The 26,730-nt window shown below is 46.8% G+C and overlaps 1 protein-coding gene across 2 annotated transcripts; it reads right to left on the bottom strand.

Moving 5' to 3' along the window:
• Window positions 1-13: 13 nt before the first annotated feature.
• ZCWPW1 (zinc finger CW-type and PWWP domain containing 1) lies at window positions 14-26,338 on the bottom strand. Of its 2 annotated transcripts, none has more exons than XM_084761286.1 (17): window positions 25,191-26,338; window positions 21,849-21,903; window positions 20,450-20,688; window positions 19,114-19,192; window positions 17,490-17,580; window positions 16,951-17,105; window positions 16,065-16,184; window positions 8,544-8,660; window positions 7,884-8,004; window positions 7,173-7,248; window positions 6,687-6,791; window positions 5,095-5,178; window positions 4,575-4,641; window positions 4,183-4,277; window positions 3,179-3,239; window positions 2,627-2,761; window positions 14-405 (listed from the first exon to the last, which is right to left on the bottom strand). In XM_084761286.1, exons 2-17 carry the CDS (start codon window positions 21,874-21,876, stop codon window positions 131-133), a joined length of 1,848 nt encoding a protein of 615 aa, XP_084617412.1. In that variant the 5' UTR covers window positions 21,877-21,903; window positions 25,191-26,338; the 3' UTR covers window positions 14-130. The 2 variants fall into 2 exon arrangements, with proteins under 2 accessions (XP_084617412.1, XP_084617411.1); XM_084761285.1 differs by having other exon boundaries at window positions 16,065-16,187.
• Between the last annotated feature and the right edge of the window lie 392 nt (window positions 26,339-26,730).

The following is a 26,730-nucleotide window of genomic DNA, read 5'->3' on the forward strand; positions in this document are numbered from 1 at the left end:
GGGAGCACGGGTGAGCAGTGACCCAGATACTTGCTTTATTAGCACAGGAACCACGTAGCAGGCCCACAGCCCCACCATCTAACGGCTGCTTGAGAAGGCTGAGAGCCTTCCCTGCCTCTGACCGGAGCATCTACTCCTCAAAGAGGGCCGCCAGGAACTCCTCTGAGCTGTCCCTCTGCTGCAACTCCCCTCTCTCGGCTGGCTCTCCAATGTCTTCCATGAGTTGCTCCAAATCCAGGTCACTGGAAGCATCGTCTTCAGGGGGGAAACTCGCTGCCTCCTGTGTCGGGGGCGCCTGGGCCCCAGGCCGAGCTGGTGGACTGGACACAAGTTTAACTTCTTTCTCCTCAGATAAGTTGGTGGCTGAGGCCTTGCTTTCAGGAGCTTTAAATTTTTTCTTAGGGCCTAAAGGGAGTAAGGGACAATGTTGAGAGTCAGCCTACCCTGACTTTTTAAAAGCCAGATTTCTGGATTATGTTGAAAACATCTGAAGGGATAATCTTTATTCGAATACGGAATGTGGGCTTTCAGGTCACACTTGGATTGTAGCCTTGTGTCAACTGTGTGATCAACATGGGTCTTGAGCAAATTTGAAACCTTCTGAGCCTTAGCACATTTGTATCTGGAATGTCAAAGGGGCTGGAAATATGGCTCAGGAGTTAAAGCACTTGCTGCTCTCACAGAAGACTGATTTTCACTTCCCGATGTCCTCATAGTAGCCCACAGCCATCTATCTGTAACTGAGGCTCCAGAAGATCTGACACCCTCTTCTGGCCACCAGGCATACAGGTGGTGCACAGAGGCATATGCAAGCAAAACACCCATACACATCAAAAATTTAAATATGTATTAAAAATAAATAAATAAATATGGCCAGTGATGGGGCCTAAGGCCCATTCCATGAGACGAAGCCATACCTGGCAGAACCTGTGGGTGGACAAATCTTAGGCCACACGGGGAAACCTAATACTATTATTCTGGTTAATGCACATAGTATTCGAACAGCTTGCAGTAACTTTCTGCTGTCCCCACAGATGAGTGCACCCCTCAACCCTTGTCAGAGATGCTTCTCCTTGCAGTAGGTGGCATCTCTCAACTGGCCAACAACATTCTGAGAGCAAGAGACTATGGCATGCTCAGCCCTAAATGGGGCCTACCACACCCCTCCACCCAAGGCTCAAGGATCTTTGAGAAAGAGGGAGATAAAAAGATTGCATAAGAGCAAGAGGTGGTGGAAACAGTACTTTCTGGACACAGTGGGGGGGGTGCACATCTGAACTCACAGTGATTGTGACAGCATGAGTAAGCTCCGTGCACGTTCATGGCAGACAAAATTCCAGTATGGAGAGGGAAAGGTGGCCATGAAACCACTAGCTGAGAAACACTTGACAGTTAAAAAAAGATTTTATCTTAAATACATGGCTGCCTCGCCTGCATGTACAGTCATCATGTATGTGCAGTGCCCATGGGAGTCAGAAGGAGCTAGACTTGTGGATGGCTGTGAGCCACATTTGGGTGCCAGAGACTGAGCCCGGGTCCTCTGGAAGGGCGGCTAATGCGTGATGTAGCCAATAGCTGCTGGGAGAGGGAAAGTCAGCTTTCTTTAATGATCTGATTGACCCCTGGAAGGTCAACTGCACACCAGGCTGGTACCTACACCTGAGACTGTCTGGGCAAAACAAACTGGACTTGATGAGGGGAGGGGAGGGAGGGAACCCAAGTTTGGGTGGTTAGGGAGGGGCGGGGGAGGAGGGTAGATATAGGAGAAGCTGAGGGGATGAGCAGGATCAAAATACACTGTATGAAATTCTCAAGCCAGGCGTGGTGGCGCACGCCTTCAATCCCAGCGCTTAGAAGGCAGAGGCAGGTGGATCTCTGTGAGCTCAAGGCCAGCCTGGTCTACAATGACAGTCCAGGTCAGCCAAGGCTACACAGTGAGACCCTGTCTCAAAAACAAGTCAGTGAGATGCCTCAGTGGGGGGAGCCCCCATGGTAAAAGGAGAGGACTGACTCCCAAAAGTTGTCTTCTGACCTCCGCATCTGCACCACGGCATGCACACACATACAAACAAAACGTGTGTAAAATGCCCACTATCTAGTCATGGAACCACTGACACACTTGGGGGGAATATCATGGAAGCATCAAGCATCTATGTAGCCTGCCATGGCTGTATCAATTAACTCTCTACCATTTGGATTATCTTTAGATTTCATCAAGTCAGTGACAGTTAAGTCTGTGTGTTTACTTAGGTATTTTGAGACAGGCTCTCCCTGGATAGCCCTGGCTAGCCTAGACTCATTATGTAAACCAGGCTGCCCTAAAGCTCAGAGAGCTGCCTGCCTCCGCCTCTTGAGTGCTGGGATTAAAGGCCTTCCATACCATAACTAGCCACAGTCAGGTTTATCAAGTATGTTCCAGGTTCAAACTGAGACAGGTTTTTCATTCAGAATTTCAGCCGTCCTCTCTCTTCTCCTCTGTCTCCTTCTTTTTGGTACTAGCCTAGAACTCATGCATGGCACGGGCCCTCCTACCCCAACACAGACCATGAGGAGCTGTACATTTGTTCAGAAGTGACCCGGGCAGGGAGGTGCAGACAAGGGCCTCCTTCACAGCTCTCAGGCTGACCTGGATGGTCCAGGTCTGAGTTCCCCTCTTCTTCCTTCCCTCTCAGCACGGGCACAGGAGGCACTGTGGATTCGCTGCTGGGAGACATCTTCGCAGGCTTCCTTTTTGAAGTCCGGCCTCGTCCTCCCGCTGGACCTGTATAACCGCAGCCCCCAGGCAGGAGGAAACGCTGTTGACTGCTGAGCAAGGCAGATGGTTGCCACACCTTTAGCTTCCACCTTGTTGCACATCTCCGGCTCAGTCTCAGTCTAGCAGGTTCCCTCAGTGGCTTCCAATCCCAGCCATCTTGGCATTGCTGCCCCAGGGCCTTCTCCTTCCTATGGTTCTCCAAGGAATCAGCCTTGGGGACCAGCGGAGCCCTACACCTTTAACCTGGGACTCTGGGAACAAGAACAAGACCAAGGTGCTGTGACTTCCTCCCTGGCATCAGCCTGGCCTGTTCTCTCAGGTCCTAGAAATGAGATTGTTCCAGCGCAGCGCCTGCCAACACTTACTCTCTGCTCCTGCCCTCCCTACCTGCAGGACTAGCCCCTGCCTGGCTGTCATACTTACCTCTTGCCTTGGTTTTTTTGGTCTGTATTTTAGTCGGCTTGGGTCTAGGCAAAGTTGGGTCCTTCAATAGGGAAAGAAGAGAAAAAGACAAACTAAATCACACAACTTTCTAAACACCAGGGAGGCAGCTTAGTCACATGATTCCCATGTACACATAAGGAGCTGAGTTCAATCTCCAGAACCCACATAAAAATCTGGGAGTGATGGGACACACTTGTGATCCCAGCACGACGGACTTGGAAACAGGTGCATCCTTGGGGGTTGTCAGCCAGCCTATGTGGATGGACAAACTCCAAGTTGGATGGCACCTGAAGAATGACCTCTGGCCTCCACATGCATTTGCACACGCATGTGTGCACACCTGGACATTCCTTCACCAGCACACACGTGCAACAGCACACATACTCTCTTGTTAGTAGAGGGGGCGCTGGAGAGCAATGGGTGGGCTTCTGAACTTTATGTCAGGTTTGCCTGCAGCTGGATGCACTTTCTCTGTCCTCTAGCAGGAGGAAGGAAATATGTGTCACCTTCCGGTCCATCCTGTTCAGTATCAGTCAGTGCAAGGACTGAATGCATACAGAGAAGCTGGGGTCGGGTTGGGGGTGACCTAGAGCCTGTGAGGTGGCTCAGCGGCTCCCAGCCTGACAACCTAAGTTCAGGAAGGGATCCACACGGTGAGAAGAGAGAGCTACTCCCTCAACTTGTTCTCTGGCATAGGTTCCCACCCCCCAAGTGAATAAATATAACAACTGTGTGTGTGTGTGTATGTGTGTGCGCGCACGCGTGTAAGACAAAAAAAGAAAAAAGTGAAAGTGCATGTTTCAGATTGATGCTAAGAAAATGGGTAACATTTTAAGTTTCCACATGGGAGAAAGGAGTGGAAAGCCAACTGGGGATCCTGAAAGTACATGTTCACAGTGACTGTGACTCTATGTCAACCACATCCCTACAGGAATCCTGAAAAGTCACAAGAACTTTCTCTAAGCCAGTATTTGAAGCTTTACTTTCTTCTCTTCTTTCTCCTCCTTCTCCTCCTCTGAGTCCTTCTCTTCTTTCTCTAGAGAAGACTCGTGGCTGTTGGACTCACTGAGCCTCAGATCTAGAAGAGGGAAAGGAAGAGAGACTATGTGTCCAAGACTCGTTTGTTGAACTGGAGCTGATCTCAGGAAATGCACCTTCCAGGGACTCCTGCCTCCTGAGTGCTGGCGACAGCTCCCACGCCACCGTGCTCCCACTGATCACTACTCACACACACCCCCTCTCGCATCCTCTCCTCACACACCTGTCTGGGTCACAGTCACAAGAGCTCCCACTAGAGTCTGGAACAGGGCAGATGGTGCAGGCTTGGGTTCCGGGCCAGGGGCTCCCCACCCTCCGGCCCCCAGTCTCCTCCTACCTTTCCCTTCCCCACTGATGTCAGCTCCATAGTATCGACTCCAGAAACCAAACAAGTTAACCCGCTCCTGGGGGACCAAGAACAGCAGCGTCGCCACTGCCCTCCCAGGCGTAGCTTTGCCCTGTCTTCTAGATTCTAGTTATGACTAAATGTGCACTCATTTTCCAAATCACTCTCACTTGAAACATCACCTTAGCCCTACCTGGACTTTTAACAGAGATGAATTATAATCTCTTTTCTAGTTTACTCATGATGAAACAAGTGACTAGGAAAGAGCAATCCACATGTCATTCTCTACCCAACCCCTGCCTGTTCTCTCCAGAGGAATTTGAGGGTGAAAACTGTGCTTGGGCTGAGAGAAGACACCAACTGTCTACAAGCAGGGTGAGGAGTGGGCTAGGCGGGGAAGCCTGGCCAGGAAGGGAAGGGTGAGCTAAGAGCTGCACTGGGGCAGGCAGCAGGAGGTGTGGGTCTCCTGTGGACTGAATGGGACCAGCATGCGGCCTGAGCACGCTCCCACCTGAATGTTGATCCGCTCTGCCTCCTGAGCCATCGTTATGGCTGCCTCCAGTTTCTGACTGTAGTCCTTGTTCCTGCCTTTTTTCTAAAATAGAAGGTTAAAGCCCATGATAAATATGCCTTTAAACATAGTCGATATGAGCCGGGCGTGGTGGCGCACGCCTGTAATCCCAGCACTCGGGAGGCAGAGGCAGGTGGATCGCTGTGAGTTCAAGGCCAGCCTGGTCTACAAATGAGTCCAGGACAGCCAAGGCTACACAGAGAGACCTTGTCTCGAAAAACCAAAATAAAAAGAAAATCGATATGGAAACTTTCAAATAACTAGTAGGTTTTTTTACTCCATTAATATGGAGCCAGAGAGATGGCTCAGCAGTTAAGCACTGCTCTTTCAGAGGCCCCAAGTTCAGCTCTCAGCATGCACATCAGGCAGCTCATTACCATCTAAGCTCCAGCTTTGGGGAGCTGAAGCTTTGGGTCTCTGTAGCGCGTGGCCGTACCTACAATTAAGGATAAAACAAATCTTTTTTTTTTTTTTTTTTTTTTTTGGTTTTTTGAGACAAGGTTTCTCTGTGCAGCCTTGGCTGTCCAAGACTCCCTTTGTAGACCAAGCTGGCCTCGAACTCACAGGGATCCGCCTGCCTCTGCCTCCTGAGTGCTGGGATTAAAGGCGTGCGCCACCACGCCCAGCCAAAATAAGTCTTTTTAAAGAAAAACTAATCAATAATATTAGAAATGTGACCCCCCCAACATACCACTACCCCCAGACATTTTTGTTTGTTTCTTTGTTTGTTTGTTTTGTTTTGAGACAGGATAATACACTGTGGCTCGGTCTGGCCTGGCACTCATAGCCTGTTGGCCTCAAACTTACAGCAATCCTCCTGCCTCAGCTTCCTACGTGCTGAATTATAGATGTGAATCAGCACAGACTTAGACAGTATCTTAGCTACAGGAGCTTCAGTTCCTGGTATTGACTCTATTCTTACTCTTTTGGGGCTCAGGAACAGCACCCTCCTTCCCAATAAACCTCTGACATTATGGTGCTCTCTCCACAATGAATCTTACAGGGAGCAGAAGAAAGACAAGAGTTCAGGTGAGTCCACTGTTCAGCTTCTCACAGGTTCCTCTCAGCCCAGCAGTTTAAGACTCACAGCTCGATTCAAGAGAAGGCGCACAATAAATGTTTCTTTTCCTAAGGCCATAATTCCAAAATCCATCTCGTTGGACCTCTGCTCACTTTAAGGCTACTTAAACCCAAAATGATTATAGGGAGGAAGTGCGATTTAGCTAACCACATCTTCTCAGCCTCCCAGAAGACATGCTTGGGGCAATTGTTTGGTTGTCACAACTAGACGAGGGCAAGGCCTGGGAGAAGCCGAGGCCACTGCAGTGCCCAGGGGTGCTGCTAACAACTGCGTACAGAACAGCCCTCCACAGCAAAGGGTTACCTGACTGAGACGCTCACAGCGCTGAGACTGAGAAGCCCTGGGTCAGCCTGGGGTATCTGAGACCCTCTGTCAGAAAACATCAAACAAACAAACAAACAAAAAGAAACCTGTTCCCTGTACCGCAGCAGATGCACCCCCCTTTGCTCACCGTCCTGGCTAGCTCCAGGGACAGCTCCTGGAAATTCTTCAGCATGCTGGCCGGGATCCACGCACGAGAAACCGTTTCTCCAAAAAATGTCACATGGTACTTAGACTGTAATAAAAGACGGTCTTGTTTGTGTTCCTGCCCTTCTCTCTGCTTTTCCCTTGTCAGAAATGGTAGACAAAGAGAGGAGGATTCGCTGGAAGATGCTGGAGCTCGTGTACCCCCTGAACCCTGGCTCCCCTACCCAGTCCACCCTACTGCTCCTCTCCTCTGACCTCAGGGGTCCCAGGCAACGTGTCCCGAACGAAACAAAACTGTTCTGCTAGGACGCAAATGCATCTCCCTACAAGTTCATCTCCCACGTGAGTATTTACCTTACCTCCATAGCTGTCACCCTAGTTACGCCTCACCTTCTGGCTATACCTGTTTCTAACTCTCAACATGTCAGGATGGCTGTGTTGCTACTTGAGCCAGAACCAGGAAACTCACCGGCAGGGAATCACGATGAGAAGCAAAAAGGAAGTACTCCCCGAGGTCGGGATCAGATTCTACCATGCCTGGCCACCTGGGGAAGTGGGGTGGGCGGGAGAGAAGGAGTTATGATCAGAACGCAGCCTCACTGTCATGCACACATGGAAAAGAGCAAGATGTTTTGTGGAAGATCGAAGGCTATACCAGCTAGTCCCCACGGGTGCTCACTACCAAATGACTGCCATGACACCTGCAGTATACAAGAGAGCTCAGGCATCCTAGCAAACCTGAGGACATCTGCAGAAGAGAAGCTGGCCTGCTCATCCTTCCCTTTGCTTTGCATGCCTATCATATCTCAACATTGGATTGTAAGGCTTGGTGGCAAGTGCGTTACAAGCCAGGCACTAGGAAGCTTAGGCAGGATTTCAAGTTCAAAGGGCAGCACTGTTGCAAAAGCAAAGCAAAAAACAAGAAATTGCCTTAGGTCCTTCTCCCTCTTTCTCCCCCACTCACACAGCACCATCAGACCCATTTTTCCAGAGAATCCCACCTCCACCCTGAAACCTAGTCTTCCTAAGCCTTCCAGCTCAGCCCCCATCTTTTCCCTCAACAATGCTCGTTCTAATGAAGGTACCAGCTGTACAACAAATGACTGCCACAGCCTTTCCTCCCTGCATGGCTCTACCACCCCCAAATTCAGGAAAGATGCTTTCTGCCGTGGTGCCCTACCATGGGTAACCATATTGCTTGGCCCAGATGATGGATCCTGGAACATAGGAGGCATAGGCCACATCACTCTCACACCCTGTCCAGGTCTCCTCAGGAATGTCACAGCGATTATAATTCAGGTCTGCCAAAAGAGAGGGGATACAGAAGCAGGAGACTCAAGGGCCGAGACGAGGACGCAGGCCACACAGAGGGCAAAGGGGACAGGCTGCAGCTGGGGGGTGGGGGGGAACAGAAACCCACAGAGGAAATGCTGCTGGGTTATAATCTCTCCCAAACCGTCTCAAACAATCTTAGAAGGAATGCTAAGCTCACTGGGTCTCTCTCAGTTGCCTTTCCCAGCATGTCAAATACCCCTCTCTAGCCACAAGCCAACACTAATGTCCCAGGCAGCACTGACAGATCAGGCGATGCTGACATGATTGGAATTCACTCAATGCACACACAAAGGGTCCCGGTCCGCCCCGTGTCTTCCTCCCACCCTTTATGCCAGACTCGTCTCCACAGACCAGGAGGACCCTTCCTCCCCAGTCCCCACAAGGACCCCTCAATGCCAGCTACAACTAAGTTGTACTTAACTGAAAAGAGACATGCTGGGGAAAGAAACAGAGGAGGAGAAAAAAAAAAAACCCTAGAGAAAAAGACATTCCCACCCCTTTCTACCTGGATTCTGGTCACAAGACCAATTATCTGGGAGAACTGCGGGATCGATGTTTCCACGAAGCCGCCTCCACTTCTCACACTTTGGAGAGGAACACTGGACCCAGACAACACAGTGGCCTGCGACAGGAGGGAAACCGGGCTGAGACAAAAACATGCTCTTCCTTCTTCAAGCCAACTAAGTCCACTACAATGTCCCGCTGGCCCCTCAATCACATCTCGGAGCTTAGAAACTGGCCAGTCAAGTCTCTGAATTATAAAAGGCAGCGTGAAGGCTCAGAGCACAGCAACCTGCTGAAGGTCAACCTAAGTTGGTGACCGAGCTGATCTTAGAACTCAAGCCTTACTTCTTAATCTCTCTCTACTGGGCACAAGTGAAGCTTCCTGGGTTGGCATCAAACAGAAAGGTTGCCTTAGCTCCGCAGCTCAGAGCACGCAGGGCTTCTCCAGGATTTAGTGCCCAGCGACCACATGGGGCAGCTCACCAGGGCCTTAACTTCTGCCCCAGGGGATCTGATGCTCCCTTCCGGCCTCCATAGGCAATTTGCTCACATGCACAAACCCACACTCTGACACACACATACAGAAAATTAAGAATTAAAAAAAGAACACATCAAAGGTTGGCTTAGGGCTGTAAGAGTAGCTCAGTGCTCAGTAGAATACGTTCTTAACTTCTGCAAAGCCCCCAGGAGTCATCCCCACTATCACAAAGGAACAGATCTCTTGGGGTTAGGAGACTGCTTTCTTTCCTTGAACACAGGAGAACTGAGTTAGACCCACACATCACCCACCTAAAAAACTGCTGGGCATGGTGATGGGTGCTTGTTACCCTGGCACAAAGGAGACAGGGGATCCCTAGGGCTTCAGTGGCTAGCCAGCCTAGCCTACCTGGTGCGTCCAGGGCCAGTGAGGGTCTTGTCTGTGTCTTTCTGGGTCTGACTCTGACACTGCACTAGTGTTCCCTAGATACTACCCTGCATCTTTTGTGCACACACTCTCAATGGATTTGTCTTTCTCCTATCAAATCACAAGCTCAAGCTTGCAGGGCTGAGAGATGTCTCCGTGATTAAGAGCAGAACTCTTAAATCTTAAGATTTACTACTTCTAAAAAGGATTGAGTTCAGTTGCCAGCCACCCACACAGGGCACCTCACAAATACACCCAGGGATGCTACTTCCTCATGTGGCCTCAGAAGGCACTGTATTCACGTACACAAATCTACATACAAAACACATGCATACATATAATTAAAAATAAAAATAAATCTTTAAAAAATGACAAAGTGGAATCCTTTAGGACCAGTGCCCTGCGTCCACTCTCCTTCTCAGGACACAGGTCTGGGTCCAGCATTTTCCTCTTAACTGTTTACTTTGGGCCCCACTCGAAGGACATCACTTCCTTTTATCCATTACTTTTCAAACTTCCACTTCTATCAAACTGCTAAATGTGTTCTTTGAAACTTCTCAAGCTTGAGAAACCCCATTCACACATCATCAACCTCTTCTATGAACTCCGCTTTTTGTGTGCTCACATGTGTACCTCGCCAGGTCAGAGGTTAAAACCCAGCACACCTTCCTCTATTATGTTCCATCTTATGTGTGACTTGGGAGGGGGGTGTGTGCGTGCACATTCATGTGTGTGCATGCACATGCACATGGGTTTTTAAAGATTTGTTTGTTTGTTTGTTTGTTTGTTGAGACAAGATTTCACTGTGTAGCTAGCTGGCTTCAAACTCAGAATCTGTCTGTTCTGCCTCCCAAGTGCCCATATTAAAAGCATGTGGCACCATGCCTGGTAAGACTTATTTTTATTTTTAATTATGTGTATATAAGAGAACAGGTGCATGGAGTGCAGTGTTCATGGAGAAAGAAGACACGGGCATCGGAGCCTCTGTAGCTGAAGGTAAAGTCACTTGTGAGACACCTGACCTGGATCTTGGGAGTTGAACTCAGGTCCTCTGCAGGAGCCTTTAAACCCTTTAAACCACTCAGCCACCTCACGCGCCCCCTCCGCCTTATTTTTTAAGGCAGCATCTTTCTGAACCTGGAGCTTCCTCAGCACTAAAGCTGCAGGCACACATCACTGCACCTACCTTTTCTCACGTGTGCTTTAATGAAGGCTCAAGGTCAGATTCTCAGGCTTGTTTGTCAAGCATTTTACTAACTAAGCCATCTCCACAGCCCTCTGTCTTCATTTTGATACCTGGATGACCACGGATGACACTGTCCCCAAAAAATGCCCACCTCAGCTCTCTAAGTGGAGTCTGTTCCTTCTCACACTCCCACATCTCTCAAAGCAGAAAGTAGGGCAAACAGTAGCTTTACTCCTGCACCACTGCACGTCTCTCTGCTACAGAAACGCTTTCTCTGAGGTGCACGCCATTAGGCACTATCTTGCCCTCTTGTCTCCCTTGTAAATACGGTTGCATCCTACTCAGTCCTTGCCTCTCCACTTCTGGTCTTCAGTTCAGAAGGCCACCATGTCACGGGAATGCATCAGGAGCAACACATTTTGGTTTCTTGGCCCTTTTCCATACACCTCCTCGGTCGCCTACTCCCGCTGCTGCATGGCCCCTCCAGTCATGTCAGAAAGCGCACACACCCTATGAGCCATATGACAGAAATGCCCTGTCCTCTCCTCCTCACTTCCTGAAAGAGTCCCACAGCTCTCACTCTATCTCGGTTTCCAGCCGCCAGCATGCCCCATCCCCTACAAAAGCAGGAGAGCCTGACTCTGCATCTCCAGAATCCATGTAAAGTCCAGGTACAATAGTGTACACCTTTAATCCCAATGCTAGGAGGACAAAGACAGGATCCCTGGGATTTGTTGGCCAGCCAGGCTAGCTGAATCAGTGACACCCAGGTGCAGTGAGAAATCTTATCTCAGAATATAAGATGGAGTATGATTGAGGAAAACACCTAAGGTTGATCTCTAGCCTACACACACACACACACACACACACACACACACACACACACAAAACTACATAAAAAAAGATTTAATATCATCAAACAATGTTTCTCCGGTAAGTTTTGCTTTGTTAAAACTTTACCCACTGTTAAGTTTTACCTTGAAACACGTTCAAATGCAGGGACACACCTTACCCATTCCTAACCTCATTCCACCGGAATCATCATTCAGAGAAAGGTGACTTACATTTGGGTCCTTTTAAAACATCTTATTCTATGTATGGATCATTTCTTAAGTATTTTATCTAACAACAAAATCCTGGAGGATGGAGAGAGATATTCAGTGGTTAAGAGCATTTGTTTTTTTCAGAGGGTCTGGGTAAAATTCCCAGAATCCACAGGAGGCTCACAATTGGTAACTCCAATTCAAGGGGAGCTAACCTCTTCTGGTTGCTGCAGGCAGCAAGCGTGCACACAGTCCATGGACATACATGCAGGCAAAATACCCACACACATAAAATAAAATTTAAAACAAAGCAAAAATACTGCTTGGGCATGATGTGGTCATTAAAAATGGCAGTTGCTGGGGCTGGGAGGAAGCACAGTTGGTAGGGTGTTTGCCTAGCATACAAGGAGCCCTGGATCCCATCACGAGCACCTCATTAACTTGGTGCACTGCCTGTCATCCCCGCAGTTAGGAGGCAGGAGGATCAGGAGTCCAAGGTCCCGCTCAGCTAATATAGTGAGTTCAAGGCCAGCCTGTCTTTTAAAATAAAACACAGCAACAACTAACCAAACAAACAAACAAACAAAAACCCCAATACAACTGCCCCTAATAGTTTGGTATTTATAGTGGTGACCTAGCAAGACTGAAGAGTTGGAGAGAGGTTGGGAGCAACAAAAGCTAAAACATATCAATAAAATAAACAGTTTGTTGTGAAAGTAATGTCATTTCATAGGGAAATGAGTAGAAAGAATCATCCTAATGATGCAGAAATGGGAATTTCACTAGAAAGTTGTTGGATGACTAAGGGCTCAGTGTGCAAAAGGGAACAAGAAGACTGTAAGAGCCAGAGGCTGTGGATGCCTGCAAGCAAACAGTGTGTCCTTCCCAGACACTGAAGGACAGTGGCACATACGAACTCAGTCGTTTTGACAACGTGCACAAGACCTTTCCCAGCTCAAGCCAGACACAACGGCAGCATGGAGGGAAGAGGTGGACCCCAAGTTCCACGCCTACCCAAGGGGCCATCGGCAGCTCTGACGGCTGCTGCTGGGGATGGAGGAGGCCCCTGGAAGGCTGTCTACACTCTGGTGGAAAGCCCAAAGAGAGTGTGGGCAGCTTTTTGTACTTGACAATTTAAAAAGAGACAGAACAGAAGGCTGTGTAGAGGGAAGGGGGCGGATCTACGAGGAGTGAGGGAAAAGTGAATATGATAAAAACCTATTACACATTCTCAAAGAGCTAATAGAAGATGAGAAGGGAAAAACCTGTTTGATGCTCCCCCTGTGTGTGGCTGTATGACAGTGGGGACTGATGCGCCCCGCACACACTCAGAGCATTCCAGTCCGCTGCCCGTTCCTAAAAGGCTAGCCTCCCTTCATCTTCCTGGAGTTTCCTTCTCAGTTTCCTTTACTCGGTTCTTTTTTCCCTCCATCAAGTGTCAAAAAGTCAGGGTTCCAAAGCCCAAATCAAAGGTGTTCTCTCCTCTCAGCACACCCTCCCCTAAGCCCAGCTCTCCCATCCCACAGGTACCTGACAATACACAGTTGTACACTTTTGGCCTCTGTTTTGTATGAAGTGCCACTTTCCTCTTTTACAGCTGTATGGTATTACATCATCTTCTCATACTGTATCATACTGACTAATTTCAGTGGTGCTGAGGCTGATCCCGGGCTGTGCACATGCTGTGTACAAGCTCCACCACTGAGCTTCTCTCCTAGTCCTGGCTCTCTATTTATATATTTCATACATGTCTCAAAATTTAATGCACCCAAACAAAAATGTTTAATCTTCTCCCACAGCATCTTCTTTGACTACTCCATTTCCGTCTTCAGTCATATGAACGATCATGCTGGAGGCCAACCTCTTTTGATACTTCCCTCTCTCTCACTCTACCAGTTACCAATCATTTCCTAGTTCTTGCGACTTTAAAATAGTATAAAGCACACACATGAGCAAATACAACATGAACGTGTATATATACATACATACACAAAGAAAAATGAGACTACGTACACTTACACATCAGCAGACACCAGCTGGATTCTTATCCCACTGATTCTTATACTTACATTCTAGGTTGTTGTTTATTTTTGAGGCATGGTCTCTACATGTATCTTTGGCTGATCTGGAGCTCACTGCATAGACCAGGCTGGCTTTGAACTCACAGAGATCCACCTGCTTCTACCTCCTGAGTGCTGAAATTAAAAGTGTGCACAACACCCAGCTTCTGGGGATTTTTAATGATTATTTTTATTTTGGGTTTGTTTTTTATGGAAATGAGCCTGTTTTCTTGCAAATTATTACTTAATTTTTATTTTTAAGTTGACTGATATGTTGTGTGATTTATTTTTATAACTAAATTTCTCAAGGTCATCTTCAGTTGATGCATTTATTATCTATCTAACACACTAAATTGTAGTTCCTATGAAGAGGTATCAGATTGGTTCATCTCTTTTTATTTTTTTCAGACAGTGTAGCCTTGCCTGTCTTGGAACTTGTTCTACTGGGATGGCCGTGAACTCACAGAGCTCAGCCCGCCTCTGCTTCTCAAGTATTGGGATTAAAGGTTATGTGCCACCATTCCCAGGACAGCTCAGCATTTCTTTTTCTTTGTTATTTTGTTTTATCATCTTCTGTGTATTAAAGTGGGTACATGCATGCTGTGGCATATATATATGTAAGTGCAGGCATGCTACAGCATGTGTGTGGAGGTCAGAGGACAACTTCCGGGGTTGGTCCAGGCCTTCTACCTCCTTTGAGAGTCTCTCCCTTTTTTCCTTCTGTATATGCCAGGCTATTAAGCTGAGGTTCTCATGTCTCCACCTCCTATCTCCCTGTATGAACCCTTCATTTACATAATGTGTGTGCTATTACATCCAGGTCTATATGAGCTCCAGGGATTTGAACTCAGATCTTCATGCTTGTCTGGGAAGCATTTTACCCACTCTTCCACCTCCACAGCCTTTGTTCATCAATTCTTGCACCTATATCTGGCACATCCTATAAGGCACTTATAACTGCTATGAAAAGAATAAGTGGGTAAAGTGATTCAGCACCAGACTGCATGATTAGCAGATATAAGACCTTGGGCTCAATCTCAAACACCAAAAATATACACACACACACACAAAAAAAAAAACTGGAAGAAATGAATTTATATCTAATCTATTCTTACCTTCACTCCATTAAAGACTAAGGTGTTCGTTTTCCAGGTGAAGAATAAATTCTCTGGCTCTCTTCCAAGTCGTATCTCCTCACCCTTCTTCTATAGATAAATGTCCTCTGGCATATAACTACGTGCAAGTGTCTGCCTTCTATCTGGAGCTCTGCCCTTACTTGTCCATGCTATTACTGATGTATTTTTTTTCTACAATTCATTGTTGTGGTGTTGAACAGCAGACCCAAGGCTTAGTGCGTGCTAGGAAACTAAGCTACCTCCTTATTCCTCTCCATTTGACAAGAAAATTATAAACCTAGCATGGCAGCACATGCTTGTAATCTCAGCCCTTGGGAGGTGGAGGCAGGAGGATCAGGAGTTTAAGGTCATCCTCAACTACGTGTTGAGTTCAAGTCTAACCTGAACTAGATGAGACACACTCTCAAAAAAAAAAAAAAAAAGGAAAGTATAAAAAGAAAACAATACCTTACTTCCTTTTATCTACTACTTCACATCTAAACTACTGGTGGTGGTGGTAGTGTGTGCATTTGTGTATGTACGTGTGTGTGCGTGTACATGTGGAGGCCACAGGTCAACACTGGCTTTGACAAATGTTTTGAGATGGTCTCTCACTGAACCTCCCATGACCGATTTGGCGTGACTGTCTGGCCAGTGAGCCACGGGGACTCTCCTGCCTCAGCTCTCTGGGACTAGGACTGCAGGAGCTCACCATTGTGTGGGTGCTAAGGGTCTGTCCCAGGTCATCACACTTGCATGGCAAGCCATCATAGTGCCAACTATCAGCAACCACAGCCCGCCAGTCACCTTGACCAACCCACACAGCAGCCATCGCTAAGAGCCTGACAGATAAATGTTTTGTGCTTGAACACTTCTAATACTCATCCTCTGACTTCTCTGTGGCTGCGCCTGATGTGACTGCGGACCCTCTCCTCGCCTGACACCACTACCCTACCCTCTCCTAGCTGTTCTATCAGCTTCTGCGTCATTTCTTAGCTTCCTTCCTGGACACCATCTAAAATACCAGGTGCAGAGTGTGGATTGTATGAACAGAAAACCAAACAGATAAAGTCTGTCTGTCTCTTCCCTTTTCCATATCTTCTAAGAAACAATTGTGCAAGATAAATTAGCCTCTGTGGTTTCCTTTAACATCCTAAGCACTGAGTATCTCCTACCTCTTGAATTTTAGTTTCTCCATACTCAGCTGAGCTCACCAAAACCACTGTCCTCTTCTTTCTGCTGGCCCCTGATCTGAGAATGATCCCGAATCACTGTCTTCTGTCTGTCTTTCAGACTGGACTCACATCCACCTTGGATTTCCTCCAGTTTCTCATCTTCTGGGAAAATAAAACAAAAACATTGTGTGGTGAGATATGAGACTTGTCTGTAGGTAATAGAACCCAGTGAAAAAGAATCACCAGAAAGTTCCAAGCCTGGAACAGAAAAGTCTTAGCCTGCCCACCATCCCATTTTCTAATTTCTTGAATAAGTACTTGAACCAGGTTTCAAAGGAGGACTGAGGTGGGCTGGCTGGCGGCCATCCCAAGAAGCCACAGTGGAAGGAGAGAAATGACTCCTACAAAGTGTTCTCTGACCTCCACACATATACCATTGCATGTGCATGCCTACATTAGTCCCCCCTACACATGATAAATAACATGCAAAAAAATGTAAAGGGGGGCTGGAGGGATGGCTCAGAGGTTAAGAGCACTATCTGCTCTTCCAAAGGTCCTGAGTTCAATTCTCAGCAACCACATGGTGGCTCACAACCACCTACAGTGTGATCTGGTGCCCTCTTATGGCCTGCAGGTATACATGCAAATGGAGCACTCATATGCATAAAATAAATAAATAAAACTTTTTTTTTTTAATTTAAAAGATACTCAGGAAATAGAGAGAGGACCCTAGTTTGGCTCCCAGGGCCTACTTTTGGCAGCTCACAACCACCTGTAACTCCAGCTCCAGGGGAGCCAACATCCCCTTTTAGCGTTCATATGTACACACACATACATTGTATACATTCACACACACACACATACAAATACATATACATATAAATAGAAAGTCAATCCTTTTTTAAAGCCATGTGGTGATACTTACCAGCTTTCTTTCTTTTGCTTAAAGAGGTTCTATTAAATTTCTTCTTAGAGGGTTCAGTAGCTGGCTGGCCTAGCTTGGATGACCTTATCTCAGCGTTCACTTCCTCTTCTGGAGCAGGTGCAGCCTTTGGAATATCATGTATTATCACACTCTCTCTGAAAATGATATTGTTTTTAAAAAAAGTTTTCAGATGGTCACTTGCCATGCCAATCCTTCGAAAAAGAACGCAGGAGTTAAAAGCAGGAATTCTAGGCTTAATTTCGGAGATGTAGCTCTGTGGTACAGCACATACTTAGCATGTACTAGAACTGGGTTTAAGCCCCCAAAGACACAAATCCCAAGCCTCCTGAGGCTGCCTGAGGTCCTTTTATCCAACTCCTTGCCTGTTTTCTTCCCAATTCAAACAGGCATCTTTCCTGAGCTAAGAGAACGCAACAGAAGTAAGCTGAATGACGCTGTACACAGACAGAAAGAGAGGTCACCGTTTACTAACGTTATGTCCACCCTGTGTTCAACCTGCCTCTCTGGAGTGAACTTACCCATTGGTGTTTTCATTATCAGTGGCAGAAGGAGAAATTCCTGGTTCTTTGTCTGATTTGGTAGGTATTATGCCTTGGACACAGGAAGTCTCTGCAAAATTAAAACCAGACCCTAGCCCTTCCAAAATAAAGTATTACAGGCAGAGAAGAAACAAATATCTTACCCTTATGTTTAGAAGAGTCCACGGTATTGTTATATGATAGAACTTAAAATCATTAAAATTATGGAAAAACTAAAACCTCTATCTTTCTGCCAGCCTTTCCATATTGATCAGCCTCATTCCAGGGCAGCCAAGCAATAAACCTATTGTGTATATGCACTATTTTCATCATATTCTTCCTCTGCCTTCTTTTTTTATTATTATTATTTTGGTTTTTCGAGACAGGGTTTCTCTGTGTAGCCTTGGCTGTCCTGGACTTGCTCCTCAAACTCCCTTTAAGAAAAGAAGTTCAGAAGCAGGTGGATCTCTGTGAGTTCAAGGCCAGCCTGGTGTACAAAGCAAGTCCAGGATAGTCAAGGCTACACAGAGAAAGTCAAGGCTACCCTGTCTCAGAGGAAAAAAAAAAAGAAGTACATCTACAAATAGCTATGAGACCAGTCTCCTTAGTCACATGATCTTATAGAAAAGGCTCCTGAGCCTCCATAACAACCCTTTTTTATTCTAAAAAAGCAAATCTAGGGCTAGTGAAATAGCTCAGTCAATAAAGTGTCAGTATGAGGATCTGAGTTCAATCCTTATAACCCATGTACCATCAAAACAAAACAAATTAAGTGTGGTGGCATGCACGTGTCCTCCCAGCACTGAGATTGGGACAGGCAGGTCCCTGAGACTCCCAGCAGCCTACACTAGAGGAATTAGTTAAGGCCCAGGCTAATGAGTGACACTGACTCAAAAAACAAGGTGGAGCCTGAGGAATGACAACTAGGGCTGACTCCTGGCCTCAATCCACATGAGCAGACACACGAATCTGAACCTGCACGCATGTGTGCTTGCATACACTGCCACAAACACACATGAGCCTGAGCATGCACTTAAACAGATGCACTAAATAAACAGTAATAAAACCAAATCCATAAAAAGAAACAAGGCAGTATTGAAAAATGTAAGAGTTGGACCAGTGAGATGGCCCAGCAGGTAGGGGCACTTGCCACCTAGCCTGAAAACCTGAGTTCAATCCCCAAGAGCCACACACTAGGAGGGAAGCTATGTCTACAAACTGTACACATAAACTATAGCGTGCGCGCACACACACACACACACACACTAAATAAAGTGTAATTTAAATACACATACAAATACAGACATAAAATACATTCTCCAAATCTGGGAAAACTATCTTTTCTAAGTAGACTGCAAGCATGTATGAGTAAATTAAAATTGCATTTGGAAAAACTCAGGTGAGGCTACGTTGACTCTGGAGCCAGTATCGTCTACTTTTCTAAAAGTCTTTTCTTCCACTTTTCTCTAACATGGATTTGCTACAGGCCTTGATAAGAGACTAAATATTTAATATCTTCTCAAGGAGATGGGAGAGGAAGACACTGCCAGACTTATACCACCCCTTAAATGACAGTCCCTCTGCCTTAGAAAGCCTTTTCCTCCGACCATGTGCGAGGCCATACCTAAGCACTCCTGCAGGGACTTCTGTAACACGATCTGGAAAATCTCTTCAAATTCTGCATTGGTGAGGGTTGGTTTTTCCTGCAGAGACAAGGACAAGGGAAGAAAACTGTCTTCTCATAGTTTCTCACTTTGACCAGTCAGGGTAGGCTTGTTTACACAAGCTGTAAATGAACAAAACCATCGGTATTGAGTCAACAGGAGTGCATAAACATTCCCCAGAGCCTCTGGGGCTAAAGGAGGCAACAAAAGGACCCTGTTTATAAAGTCTCTGTCTGCTTCTGCTCTCATCTTTATCCTACTTTTTCCCATTATTTCTAGCCAAATGCTTCATCAAAACATTTGAGCAGCGTATGGTGGCACACGCCTTTAATCCCAGCACTCGGGAGGCAGAGGCAGGTGGATCTCTGTGAGTTCGAGGCCAGCCTGGTCTACAAAGCGAGTCCAGGATGGCCAAGGCTACACAGAGAAACCCTGTTTCAAAGAACAAACAACAACAATAACAAAAACAAACAAACCAACCACACTTTGGTATTGCGGCATGGTGGCATACATCTGTAATCTCAACACTAGGCAGACAGAGGGAGAGGAATCAGGAATTCAAGGCCAGTCTTGGCTATGAGGCAAGTTCATGACCATCTTGGGCTACACGGGACTTCATCTAATTTAAAAAAAAGAAAACTAAGAGCACATTAGCTTCTGTCAGAAGAAAATAGAAAAAAATGTTTAATGAATAAAATATCGAAAGAGCTGGGTTATGATGGCTTATATCTTAATTTTAACATTTGTGAAGCTAAGACAGAATTAGCATTAGTTCCAGGCCAGCATGGCGCTACAAAGCAAGATCCAAGCCAGCCTTTGCTACAAGATTCTGTCTCAAAAACGAAAGCATTTTTTTTTTTAAAGTAAGAGAACAATAGTTGCAGAACAGGCCTGCAACCCACCTACTCAGGGAGGAAGCTGCGGTGAAAGGACTGCTATTCCACAACCAGCATGAAAAATGGAGAAACACCTGTTTCACAATTAAAAACAAACAAACAAAAAGGGGTGTGGCGGTGTATGCCTTTAACCCCAGCAGTTGGGAGGCAGAGACTAGCAGGCCTCTGTGAGTTTGAGGCCAGCCTAGTCTACACAGGGAGTTCAAGGCCAGTCAGGGAATCAAGACCCTGGGAATCAAAGTATTAGCTTAGTAGTAGGATGCTTGCCTACCTCAGCAACATCCCACAAACGTGCACACATACACACACAGTCCCCAACACAAAAAGAGTCTGTTTATGTCTTATCCAAGAAGCAGAGTTGGAGGGACTGTCCTCCGGGGTCCATCAGTGCAACACATACCTTTCCTTTCTTCTCGGCTGGCTTGTCTTGAGGCTTTGGCTTTTTCTCCTGGCTCTTGCTTGGACCATTCTCAGTGGCTGCCTTCTGCTCTTTCTTTACTTTGAGCCGGCTGGGCTTGGCCTCTGCCTCTGGAGAAGCGGTCCTCGGGGGGCCCTCCTTCCATGAGTTCGGCTGAGGTTTCCCGCTATGTGATTTTTGTGTAGGAGGAGCAAAGGCTTTCTTTGCTCCCTTTTCTTGTTCTGAAGAAATTTGAAGACATAGGAAACCCTGTGTCTAACAGAGACTGTCGAGCACTGCCCATGGCATAGTCAGGTGGAATTAGACAGAAGGAGCTGTTAACAACTCCAGGTCTCTCAGGCTCTCCCCGCGTACTCCATTCCTCCAGCCCCAAGATTATTTTAAAGCAGTTTGGAGTGAGAATTTTGTAATTTGACAAGATTTGCTGGTTCTAACATACTCTAGGTTTGATACCGCTAATTCAAAATGATTGCTGCAAGCATGTAGGAAGGTGAATTATTCAAGTGTGAATTGGTTTTTCTTCAATAGGCTCATTTTAACTTCCACGAAAATAAGCTTTTTAAAAAAAACTATTGAACATTTAGAAATAACTCAAGGCTTAATCTTCATTTTTTTTAAAAAATCTATTTTCAGCTGATCAAAATACATACAAGAATGGCTCCAAAGTAAACAAAGCACAATAAAATTCCCAAGGCCTAGTTGGATGCCAGCTCTTCTCTAAAAATTATACTGCTCCCACCAGGTATAAGTGATAATCTATTTCTTCTGAGCATATATAACACTCTGTACTTCTCTAGAGGCACTCCGCATATTTAACTTCACATTATAAATACTTTAAATGCATTTTTTTTCTCCCTGTGAATTCCTAATTCTTTGAGCATGGCTGCTTTTGTTCGTTTGTTTGTTATTTAGTTTTGCTTTTTTAAGATTTACTTAGTCTTTTTGTTTGTTTGTTTGTTTTGTTTTTTCCGAGACAGGGTTTCTCTCTGTAGCCTTGGCTGTCCTAGACCAGACTGGCTATTTAGTCTTTTTTTTTTTTTTTTTACTCATGTGAATCTGCGTGAACTCTGTGCATGCAGGTGGCCACGGAGGCCAAGGGGCATCTAATACCCTGGCACTAGAGTACAGAAAGTTGTGAGCCACCTGGTGTGGATGCTGGGAACCAACCCCAGGCCTCTGTAAGAGCAGCAAATGCTCTTAACCACTAAGCCATCTCTCTAGCGCCAATCAGGACTGTTTCTAAGCCATGTTCATTTTGTTCGATGCAACTGGCAGCATGGTAATTTGAACAACGTGAACAGAAAACATGCGACCAAAATTCCCCTTTGAAGGAAAGGATGAACAGAAGGGAAGGGAAGGCCCTCTCTCGCCCTTGGCTCACCTTTGCTGTTCTGTAACGTGGCCATCATTCAGTTCAGAAACTACAGTTTCTTTGCCTGTTAGAAAAAAAGACATTGTTATTACTTTGGTTAAACATAATCTAAACTTTCTCTTCTCCCTGGACAATACCTCTGCCTTCTTCATTCCCTTTCTATAGTCACATCAGTACTAATTTCGTGCCTGGGCATACAGAGACTTGCTGCTTTAGAAGAGATGGCCCTCTTCTGGCATGCAGGGGTGTATGCAGGCAAAATACTGTATACTTGATAAATAAATGAATCTTTAAGAGAAGCAAGCAACAATCCTTGGCTTTATGTTTTTGTGGTACTGGGGTTTATTTAAACCTGGGCCTCTGTACACACTAGCCAGACAAACACTTTACCACTGAGCTATATCCTCAGCCCTTTTCCATTTAAGCCAGGGTCTCCATAGGTTGCTAAGGCTGGTCTTTAATTCTTTTGTAGTCCTTGAACTCACTCTGTAACCTAGGACAAGCTTTGTAATCCTCCTGCCTCTGTCACCAAAATAACTGGGATTACAGGTCGGAGGCACAGGCCACAGTATTTTGGATACCTAGACTTGTAGCAGCAGTGATGGAAGCATAGGCAGTGCTGGGGTGTGGTGGTAGGGCGCGCTCAGCACCAGGAGCTAAAGAGGGCTTTAATTGTCACGGTGAAGCTGGGAGACCGATTCCAACGTGAAAGGTATCTTCCATTAGATCACAAGATGTATTCAAAATGGACTGGCCACATTAAGCTAAACGGGCAGTATTTCTAAATTATCCTTTGGCCTTTTCCCATTCCTTTTCATGTATGTGCACACGTGCAAACATATAATTCATGCACGTGGTTCTGAAGCAGTTACTGCTTTTCTGTAGTAAGGAACATATTTTCACAATTTTTCCATCTTAATTCATCAATACTGGTCCCCACATACATATGCTACATAAAAAAAAGGCAAGTGGCAATTAGAGGGGAAAAAATTAAAATAACTTGCTCTTTTTTTCTTATAGTCTTGAGTAGAAGCTAAAAATTTTAATAAGAGGCTGAAAATGAGTATTAATTTGGCCACATAGGACAAACATTTCTCCTCTCAACTCCATGACTCCAAAGCAGATCATGAAAAACCCCTGGGAAAGCAGAAAAGTCAGAGTGAGAGTCCATGAGTTTGATGTGACGTTTTGCTATTTAAAATGCATGCTTACGTAACATGTTATATATTCATAAACTAGCTCCAGAAAATACAAAGAACTGATCAAAATGTCTCTGAGGCACAGATATAGGCAGATGCAGGGTGTGTATATGAAGCTTGCCTCTGTACTCTGATGTATTTGTGCGCACACACACACACACACAAACAAACACACACATTCAAAAACTAAACTGCTTAAGTACATAAAAGAATTCTCTCCACAAATTGCAATCTTAAGCGTACTACTTCAAAACCTATTTAAAGCTTTACAAATCTCCCAGACTAATATGTTTATGGAGCTTCAACTAACAAGAGAGAATTATAGATTATGGGGCTGGAGAGATGGCTCAGAGGCTAAGAGCACTGTCTGCTCTTCCAGAAGTCATGAGTTCAATTCCCAACAACCACATGGTGGCTCACAACCATCTATTCTGGGAGCTACAAAGCAAGTTCCAGGACAGCCAGGGCTACACATCAAAAAAACCCTGTCGTGAAAAGAAAAAAAAATTACTGCTGGGCATGGTGGTACATGCCTTAAATCCTAGCACTCAGGAAGCAGAGGCAGGCATTACAATGAGACTGAGTTTGAGGCCAGCCTGGTCTACAGAACAAGTTCCAGGACAGCCAGGGCTACCCAGAAATATTCTATTTCAAACAAACAAACAAATCAAAAATTACTGACTGGATATGGTGGCCCACACTAATCCCAGCACTTGGACGGCAGAGGTGGGCAGATCTCTGTGAGTTCCAGAATATCATGGTGTGAATTCCAAGCCAGCCAGAGCTGCAAATGTACAACCTTGTCTGTCTGTCTGTCTCTGTCTATCTCTGTCTCTCCTCTTCTCTCTTTCTTACACACACACACACACACACACACACACACACAGGTAAAGAAAAGAGACAGCTCAGCTCAGTTAAGTAAGAGTATTTGTTGTTCTTGCAGAGAACTGGGTTTCAATTCCCAGCACACACATGGTGGTTCACAACCATCTGTAACTCCAATTCAGAGGATCAGATTCTCTTTTCTTTTCTTCCTTTTTTTTTTTTTTAAGATTTATTTATTTTTATTTAAACAGTATTATGTCTGCATGTACACCTGTACACCAGAAGAGGGCACCAGATCTCATTACAGATGGTTATGAGCCACCATGTGGTTGCTGGGAATTGGACTCAGGACCTCTGGAAGAGCAGCCAACCTCTGAGCCATCTCTCCAGCCCCAGATTCCCTTTTCTGACCTTGGCAGGTATCAAGTACACAAAATAGTACACATACATAACTCTCAGACAAAACAAATAAAATGAAAAATCTAATTAAATTTATTCGTGTAAAAGAAGGAAAACGTGGCCGGGCGGTGGTGGCGCACGCCTTTAATCCCAGCACTCGGGAGACAGAGGCAGGAGGATCTCTGTGAATTTAAAGCCAGCCTGGTCTACAAAGCGAGTCCGGGACAGCCAAGGCTACACAGAGAAACCCTGTCTCGAAAAACTAAAAATAAAAAAAAATAAAAAAAAAAATAAAAGTATTGGCTTAGGGCAGGAGTGGGAGGGGGTATAGGAAAGCCCAAAGATGTGGTCACTTGTGAACAAAACAGTTTCTTTCGCGACCGCTGGTGTCATTTCTAGGATTTCTTCACTCGAGCTTCTCCCCCACCTTGACTCGGACCTCAGGCTGGCCCTCGGGGTTGTACCCACTTCAATGACCACATGCCCGACGCCTTCACAGAGCTGGCGCGTCCTTTCTGCTTACCGTAAAGTCTCAACCCCACAGAGAAACACGCCCCCCTCCCCCCGTTAAAATAGTAACTTTAAGTGGTCTACTTTTCCTCTTTCTTCACCGATTCTCTCTAGGACAGCCATTTAAGTCCGAGATCTCACCCAGGCAAATAACCCACGCCTCCCCTCATAGCGCCAAGAATCCCAACCACGGATGCCACCACGGAAGCCTCTCCCCCTCAAGCCTCGCTGTCCCCTCAAGTCCTCGTTTCCCGCCACGATACTGGGTTATTTTTGTTGGAGCGTTTTGAAGACTAGGGATTCTGAGAAAGGGCTAGGGTCGTCTGTGGCGCTGAGGAGAAATTTTCTCCTCAGCCAACAGGTATCAGGATTCACCACACTTAACGCTTTCCTCCGCAGCCGCGTAAGAGCCAACTACCTTCTAGGGCGACGACGACCTACAGACGCGTAGCTTAAGCTGTGGAAGCCACTCCGCACATCCCTTCCATCTCCACCTACTTTTCCCGCCACCAAGAGAAGGCGCGAGGACACGGGCAAATTCCGCCCCCAAGCGGCGTGCGCTCGGCAATGACGCGCGTGCGCAGCTGGAAGCCGCGCGTGCGCACGCGCAGCTGGAGCGTCCCGCCATCTTCCAAAACGAAAGCCTGAGGAAACTACAAGTCCCATAATCCTTGCTATCGCGGAGCTCCTGGGGCACTTCGTTCTCTTTTTTTATCTCTTCGTTAAAACGCTTTCTCCTTCCTGTTTTCGTGCCATGACCCCCGCGGCTTTTAGTTTCCTTCACGCCCTGATATTTTGTTTGAGACTACCCTGAGCTCCACTGTTGCCTCTAGAGTGCTCTTCTCTGACAGTCGTCTGTTGACAGGGAAACTCCGCCAGCCATCCACTTTTGGGACTCAGCTTCGACTCTGTGCGTCCCATTGGCCGGAGGGCCCAAAGCGATTCGGTACCCTTTCCCACCCACACTCGCTTGTGTGTCTAGCGGGGGGGGGGGGCGACACTGCAGCGAGAGCGCTGCAAAATGTTTCAACGTTTAGCCGACGGCGCCGGCGTTCACAGCGACGCCACCCGACAAGCTGGGGGCTGACGCGCAGGCGCCGCACTGTGGCGGAGTCCAGATGTTGGGCGGAGAGGAGGAAGACGTGGTTCTCTAGGTGTTCGCCTTCGGTGGAAGGAGGAGGGTCAGGAAGAGGAACTTGAGCCACCTCGGTTGCTTTAGTACTTTTGTTTGCTTGTTTTCAATTCAGAGAACATTTTAAATGATGTCTTTCATCTTACTGATAATAGTTCCTGAGACAGTGTGAAAGGTTCCTTTGCCTCCTTTATCATTCTCCCCTCCGGCCCTTCCTAAATCCTAATTCTAATTAGATGGGTGGAAGCGAGGGTTGGAAAGGGGGGGGGCGGGGGGCGGGAAGCGGGAAAGAGCGATCGCTCATGAATAATTCACGAGCCCGTCCCCGTCGCTGGGAACGCACACCCCTTGGAATCGGGCAGACGCACGCTGCGCGTATCTAAGCTAAGGAAGCGACGTCACACTCCCCGCCCCCAGGGCGGAGGGGGCGGAGCACCATCTCCCGCACGTGTCGCGCCTTCTACCCGCGCAAGCCCAAAAGGGTTTTGCGCAGGCGCTCTCTAGAAGGGGCGGGGATGGGTGGGGGGGGGAGGAGGAGGCAGGAGGCGGGGCAGGGAGGTTGTTGGGTTTAGAGCCGGGAGGAGACCGAGGAGACTCATTCCTCAGGAGCAAGGGTCGGGTGTCAAGGAGACCTTTTCCCAGCAGCTCCCGTTCCCCGCCTACGGTGGGTGGGATCGCACGGCAGAGACAAAGGATATCAGTAGGGCTTGGACGTAGCGGCGAAGGAAAGTCGGGTGTCCGTGTGGGGCGGTGGGCGTCTCAGGCTGGGGGCCCGGGGAGGCAGGGTGAGGCTGCTGGGGAGAGGGAAGGAGGGGGGGCTGTATTT

The sequence above is a fragment of the Acomys minous genome, assembly GCF_964271855.1.
Source record: "Acomys minous genome assembly, chromosome: 16".
Lineage (NCBI taxonomy): Eukaryota > Metazoa > Chordata > Mammalia > Rodentia > Muridae > Acomys > Acomys minous.